Source organism: Carcharodon carcharias, chromosome 7 (genome assembly GCF_017639515.1).
Source record: "Carcharodon carcharias isolate sCarCar2 chromosome 7, sCarCar2.pri, whole genome shotgun sequence".
NCBI lineage: Eukaryota > Metazoa > Chordata > Chondrichthyes > Lamniformes > Lamnidae > Carcharodon > Carcharodon carcharias.
This window is the reverse complement of record NC_054473.1, coordinates 22,682,993-22,690,298: the sequence shown is the minus strand read 5'-3', so window position 1 is coordinate 22,690,298 and position 7,306 is coordinate 22,682,993. Positions and strand designations below refer to the sequence as shown.

Genomic DNA, 7,306 nt, shown 5'->3' with positions numbered 1-7,306 from the left:
AACAGCAATATCGTTCCATGTCAGGATGGTGAGTGGCATGAAGGGGAACTGCTAGGTGGTGGTTGTTCCCATGTGTCTGCTACCCTTGTCCTTCTGGATGGTCGTGGGGTTGGAATGTGCTGTTTAAAGAGCTTTGGTGAATTCCTGCAGTGCATCTTGTAGATGGTACACACTGCTGCTACTGTGTTGGTGATGGAGGTAGTGAATGTCTGTGGATGGGGTGCCAATCAAGCAGACCGCTTTGTTCTGGGCAGTGTCCAGCATCTTGAGTGCTGTGGGAGCTGCACTCATCCAGGCAAGTGGTGAGCATTCCATCTGACTTCTGCATTGTAGATGGTGGGCAGTCTTTGGGGAAACCAGATGAGTTACTCACTGCAGGATTCCTAATCTCTGACCTGCTCTTGTAGCCACAGTATTTATATGTCTAGTCCAGTTCAGTTCCTGGTCAATGGTAACCCCCAGAATGTGACAGTAGGGGATTTAACAATGGTAACAATGAACATCAAGAGACAATGGTTAGATGCTCCCTTATTGGAGATGGTTACGGCCTGGCACCATAACCTGGATATTGTCCAGGTCTTGCTGCATTTGGACATGGACTGCTTCAATCTGAAGAATCACAAATGGTGCTTAACATTACATCAGCTACCATCCCCACTTCTGACCTTGTAATGGAAGGAAGGTTATTGATGAAGCAGCTGAAGATGGTTGGCCATAGGACACTACATCCTGAGGACCTCCTGAAACTGAGATGATCGACCACCAATAACAACCATCTTCCTTTGTGTAGGTATGACTCCAACCAGGGGAGAAGTTCCCCTACCACCTAATTCCCATTGACTAGTTTTGCTAGGGATCCTTGATGCCACACATGGTCAAATGCTACCTTGATATTAAGGGCAGTCACATCTCACCTGTTGGGCTCAGTGGTTTTGACCAAGGCTGTAATGAGGTCAGGAGCTAAATGACCCTGGCAGAACCTAAACCATGTCAGTGAGCAGGCTATTGCTAAGCAAGTGTCACTTGACAGCACTGTTAATCACCCCTTCCATCACTTTACTGATGATCAAGTGTAGATGGATGGGACAGTAATGGATTTGGCCTGCTTAGGGTCCAGAACATACCTGGGCAATTTCTCACATTGCCGAGTAGATGCCAGTGTTGTAGCTGTACTGGAACAGCAAGTTCTGGGAGTACAAGTGAGTACTATTCAGGGGCCATTACAGTACCCAGTGTCTTCTTAGTTTCTTTATATCATGGAGTGAATCAATTGGCTGAAGACTGGGGACCTGCAGATGGAGGAGATGGATCATCCACTTAGCACATCTGGCTGAAGATTGTTACAAATGCTTCAGCCTTAAAGATAATGGACTAACACCATTTCTCAATTAGGTGTCCAGTTTTTAAATGATCCAATAGCCCAGGCTGTTGGGAGATAAGATTCAAATAACAAACGTAAGCTAAATAACTTTGTACAGAGGTTAGACACTTTATTACACAACTGGTTTGAAACATATAGATTACAAATAGAGTTCACTTTTTCATAGCCTTTGCAGCTGACTTGGTCACTTTACCAGGTCCAGTAGTTTTCTTATCCACTGCCTTGATTACTCCAACAGCCACCGTCTGCCTCATGTCACGCACTGCAAAACGACCTGCAACACAAAAAGATTTGATGAATCTTTCTCCCCACCCCTTCCTTCTGTGCAAGGGAAATGGAAAGCCACAATAGCAAGATGCTTATTCCTCGCAGAGAAAGGAGGTCACTAGTTCTATTAGTTTGGTTTTGCATTCAATTTCTACAAACTATCAACATTCCCACCTGTCTTATCAAGATTCCATTTGTGGCAGGATAGAGAACCAAAGGGCACAAAAGTAGCAATGGCGGTGAGTAAAATCTTTTCCCATGCAGTAAAGTGTTTAGGATCTGAACAGAGTGTGGTGGCGGGGGTGAAGGCAGAGTCAGTTGTGACTTTCAAAAGGAATGGATCATTATCTGAAAAGAAATTGCAGGGCTGTGGGGGAAGAGGCAGGGGAGCAGCACCAGGTGACTTACTCTGTCAGAGGGCCAGCACAGACAAGATGGGCCAAATGGCCTCCTCCAGTGCTGTAAATATTCTATGATTAAATTACCTAGTATAATTCTTGCCAGCTGTGCTCAAGCTGATGGGGTGGAAGAGGAAGAGAAAACAGGAGGAAAAAAAGTCATTCTCACCAAGGGGAGGGTAAGCAGAGAAGGTTTCCACACACATTGGCTTCCCTGGAACCATCACAATGATGCCAGCATCTCCAGATTTCAAACTCTTTGGGTTGTCTTCCAGTTTCTTACCAGATCGACGGTCAATCTTCTGCATCAGTTCAGAAAACTTGCAGGCAATATGTGCAGTGTGGCAGTCTAGTACAGGTGAGTAGCCAGCATTGATCTGTCCAGGGTGATTCAGAATGATCACCTGGAAACCAACAGCAGTTCAGCAATTAGAGCACACAATGCTGTTCCACCTACAGCTGGTGGAATAGCATTTAGATCAGTTACAAGTGTTTAAAAAGGGAATCAAGGCCAAGTTAGTATGCAAGATTTAATTGGGCCAATTCTGGTACTTGAGTTCATTTACATTAATACCAATGCATGGACCAAATTACAGGCTAAAAGTTGGAAGTTGAGTAGATATATATTAACCCAGCTTACTTGAAGCCAGAGGACTCCCAGCTGGACATCAATTGCCCAAGTCCTCTATAGGAGGATCTTCAGCTATTTGACCAAGAATCAATTGGTCAGCAATCCCTGCATAGCCATGCTTTGCCCCATCTCCAGCACACAACTCTCAGAACTCTGCCTTGCTCCATTGTGCATCCCCATCTTAAATGCTACTCCATTGGCAGTGGTGCTTCAGCTGTCTCAGCCTTATTCTGGCATTCCCTCTATTGCTTCTTAAAATCCACCTCTGAACAAGGTTTTGGTTGCTTGTCCTGAGAGAGTGAGAGCAAACCAATATGATTTTTGGCCTCAGGGATTTAAGGGTTTATGGGGAGTGGGCAGCCATGAGCATACTGAATGGCTGAGCAGGGCATATGATCTACTCCAACTCCTATGTTAAGAAGCAATATTAAGTGGTTGTTGACGACCAACATGGTAGACATTTAGGACCAAATTGTGCACTGCTTGCTCACCTGGGCTGTGAAACTTCCAGATTCCAAAGGAGGATCATTCTTGCTGTCTCCAGCCACATTTCCACGTCGGATATCTTTTATTGACACATTCTTAACATTGAACCCAACGTTGTCCCCAGGCACAGCTTCTACAAGAGCCTCATGGTGCATCTCTACAGATTTCACTTCAGTGGAAAGGTTAACTGGAGCAAAGGTCACCACCATGCCAGCCTTCAGGATTCCTGTTTCTACTCTGCCCACTGGCACAGTACCAATCCCTGAATAGATTGTGGTAGAGAGTTAACTTTTGAAATATATTGACTTGATATTCAGGATAGATGAATTTGAACTCACCTCCAATCTTGTAGACATCTTGTAAGGGGAGGCGAAGGGGCTTGTTTGTGGGGCGTGCTGGGGGAAGGATAGCATCTAGAGCTTCCAACAGGGTGGTGCCAGTAGCATTGCCTTCCTTGCGGTCCATTTTCCAACCTTTGAACCAAGGCATCTGTAATGACAGTAGTCATTTGATGCACAGCATCTTTGCTCAGGAAGTGTTATACTGAAGTTTGAGGAACAGACCCAATTAAAACCAAGTTTAATGCACTTGAAAGGTTTTGGTGCAATAAAGTTTCTTACTGGTATTTCTGTTGAGAATGCAGCTTAAAATGGAAGCTGAAGTGTTGAGCCCTTCCAAAAAATTGTTAAATTCAAATTGTTTGGTTTAAATAATGCTTGAAGGGGTTAAAAATTGAGGCCAAGAGTGCAGGGATCAAGCTGGTTAACATCACAATCTAGACCCAGATCAGCCTGTAAGCAAATGCCAACCTTGTTTAATGCTGCAAGTGTCTTCATCAGGCTGACTCATGCCAGTCCTGCCCACATGTTGCAGGAAAAATTACTTTATAGTCCAAGAGACATCAGCCTAATTTTTCTCCCACATGCATGAACTTTCAACTAAAGTTACCACGTTTTAGGATTGATTATAGGAAACGCAAAAAAAGTGATTAATCGACAGAATTCCAGTTATGATTTCAGCACTATTTAAAAAAGGAAAAAAAATGTTTGGAGGAAGATAAATACCACTTAAAAAGAACCAACTTCAGAAAAGGAGATGTTGCAATTTAAAAATGAGCCATTGTGTAGTTACAGGTTCTAATTACTTGAGCTTAAATTGTCTTCTAGAGATCACCACTATGTTCATATAAAAACTTGGCATTATGAAAATATATTACTGTCAGAGGTTGCCAAGCAACAAGTATACATCCTTGCAGGTACAGCCAATAGAAGAAGCATTATTTATCCAGTAGAATAATGATCAGAGAAGGGATGTGATGGGTTAGATGAGGTTCATGTAAAACAAGCATTGGCACGGACTTGTTGGGCTGAATGGCATGTTGAATTGTAAACACTAGCCAGAGTCAAATTACTGATTTTCTACTTTCAAAATAAGATACATACGACTGTTTCCAATAGCAAACAAAAATGAAATGGCCACTTACTTTTTTGCTGGGTTCCAGCATGTTGTCCCCATGCCATCCTGAAATTGGTACAAAAGCCACCCCAGCAGGGTTGTAGCCAATTTTCTTGATGTACGCACTCACTTCTTTCACAATTTCTTCATATCTCTTGTTGCTGAAGTGCGGCTCCGTGGAGTCCATCTTGTTGACGCCAACAATTAGCTGCTTAACTCCCAAGGTGAAAGCCAGGAGTGCATGTTCTCTGGTCTGTCCATTCTTTGAAATGCCAGCCTCAAATTCACCTACACCAGCAGCCACAACCAACACTGCACAGTCAGCCTGAAAATAAATTTAGATCTGTTAGACGATGAACCACTTAAATGCAAGTTGGGGAGGTAAAGAGAATGTCACATTGAACCAAGGAAGTGAAAAGAATTCCAACTTAAACTGGTTTGTGGAGAGGTTGAGAAAGAGTGCAATGATGGGCTGAAAGGACAATGTGGCTGAAGGCTGTAAAAGGAGAGTAGGGAAACACTTAGAATACTGTGTCTCCAAAGAGATAGGAATGCCTTTAAAAATTGGCATAGCTCTTTGGGATGTCTGTTGGATGAAATGGTGACAGAGTCATGATGGCCAGGTGACACTTATCACTAGGTTCAAGGCTCAAGGCATGAAAATTAGAGTACATAATTGTGATGCACAATTTACATTTTTCACCCCCAAACCTTTTCCTTCCCCTTTCTCCACAAAGATGCAGATATATTCACAAAGATGCAGATATATTCAGAGAGTCCAAAGCTCATTAAAACAACTGGTTCTCACATCCACAAACACTTGATGCTTCTCTTGTTTTATGTAAACACACCTGGGAGGTCCCAGTGATCATGTTCTTTATGAAGTCCCTGTGCCCAGGTGCATCAATGATGGTGATGTAGTACTTGGTGGTTTCAAACTTCCACAGAGAAATATCAATAGTTATACCACGCTCCCTCTCTGCCTTCAGTTTGTCTAGCACCCAGGCATACTTGAAGGAGCCTTTACCCATCTGCAAGATACAAATGTTAAGAGTCTTAACATTATTTAACCATCTCTGCATTTCAAACTTCAGGTTCTTCCCCAACCCATCAAGAAATAGTGCTCTTGACTAACATTTAAGACAATTTCTTGGGCATTTCCCTAAGAGTTTACATTATTTCAAATCCATTGCAAGTGAAGATATGCATTCACCTTGGCTGACGAGTGCAAGTTTGTGACTACTTGGGACATTTAAATATGTGATCAATTTCTATATTGATTAGTACTTAAACAGTACTTGAATTACATCATTTGATGAAAGTACATGTTCTACAAATATTTTACTGATTATTTTGAAGGATTTAACTATTTACAACCAAACCTCATTCTTGGCAGCTTTAGTTGGGAACTCATGTAATGTGCCTTCCCTGTGTAATTTACAAATACATGCCATTAGCTTCAAAATCATTCATTGACAAAATTTCACTTCCAAATAGTGTTTTTTTTAAAAAACCTCATCTGTGACTTTTAAATAGGAATAAGGGCAAAACTCAGGCATTGGAATGTACAAAATGGGCATGTTGTGGAACTATAGGGGGTGATAACTATCCAATCTATCATCCAAAGTCAAAATGACCTTCATCTAATAGGTTTAGTACAACGCAGCTTGCAATTTAGGGTAATATTTAGCAGTGACTGGAAGATTCAGTAGTCAAATAAAACCTGCTCAAGGGGGAAAAAAAAGACCAAATTGTCTTGGTTATAAGGTGAATGTACTCTCTCAGCAATGCAAATTTACTGAGGCAAGGGTCAGTCCGAATCAAATTATGGAAACTCCAATTATGGCCCTGGCAACCAATTGTACTTAACCAACATAACTAAGTTGCAAAATGAAACTGGCCACTTAAACCCACAATTCAAATATCAAGCTTCCACACATTAATTATTTGCATGTAGAATGAATGGCCCATTGCCCAAGGAGATAAAGTTGTTGAAAATGACAGTATATGCACTCAGGATTTCACAATTTTTTTTGTTTACAGCAAGCAGACCAAAAACTATTAAACTTGGAATCCAACTGTATAAGGGCAGCAACATACAGTTTAACAAATCCAGCTTACAGTGTTCCTGGAGAGAATGTCTTCAGTATGAGTCTTTAATAAGGCAAGGACAGATAGTTGCAGTAATTATAAATCTTCTATCATACAGAGAAAGAACTTCAATAGAAAGCAATATTCATCTTGCAACTAAAAACTAGCATTAACAAAAGCAGGCTTACCTCAGCAGCTTCCTTCTCAAATTTTTCAATAGTTCTCTTGTCAATGCCTCCACACTTGTAAATCAAGTGACCAGTGGTAGTAGATTTACCAGAGTCCACATGGCCAATGACTACAATATTAATGTGGACTTTTTCTTTCCCCATGGTGATGATAATTCAGAAAAAAACAATACAATACCTTAAAAAATAGAAGAATGACAGTACTACCAAAGGCAGCATTTATATCAGCTAGCCAGCCTGTTTCTTGGACCTCTGTGCACCTGCATAGTATGAACAAACAAAATTGGGCTAATTGACATTCAATTTAGCAGTCTGGTACAACATTCTTGCTGATCAGTTAGGATAATTAAGCCTATTTTAAAGGGGCACAGACAATGATTACCAAATTCTAATAAAAACTTCTCAAGGT

General features: G+C 41.4%; 1 protein-coding gene across 1 annotated transcript; it reads right to left on the bottom strand.

Annotated features, from left to right (window-relative positions):
• Positions 1-1,533: 1,533 nt before the first annotated feature.
• Positions 1,534-7,041, bottom strand: LOC121279887 (elongation factor 1-alpha, oocyte form-like). Its single transcript, XM_041191409.1, has 7 exons — positions 6,898-7,041; positions 5,470-5,649; positions 4,647-4,943; positions 3,502-3,652; positions 3,169-3,425; positions 2,216-2,450; positions 1,534-1,655 (listed from the first exon to the last, which is right to left on the bottom strand). Exons 1-7 carry the CDS (start codon positions 7,039-7,041, stop codon positions 1,534-1,536), a joined length of 1,386 nt encoding a protein of 461 aa, XP_041047343.1.
• Between the last annotated feature and the right edge of the window lie 265 nt (positions 7,042-7,306).

Bases quoted from the DNA above. Each gene is read 5' to 3' on its own strand.
- LOC121279887 (XM_041191409.1), bottom strand. From the start codon at position 7,041: ATGGGGAAAGAAAAAGTCCACATTAATATTGTAGTCATTGGCCATGTG. The intron at 4,944-5,469 runs GTGTGTTTACAT...ATTTATTTTCAG, and splicing joins TGATCACTGGGACCTCCCAG to GCTGACTGTGCAGTGTTGGT. The intron at 3,653-4,646 runs GTAAGTGGCCAT...CTGTCATTACAG, and splicing joins TGCTGGAACCCAGCAAAAAA to ATGCCTTGGTTCAAAGGTTG.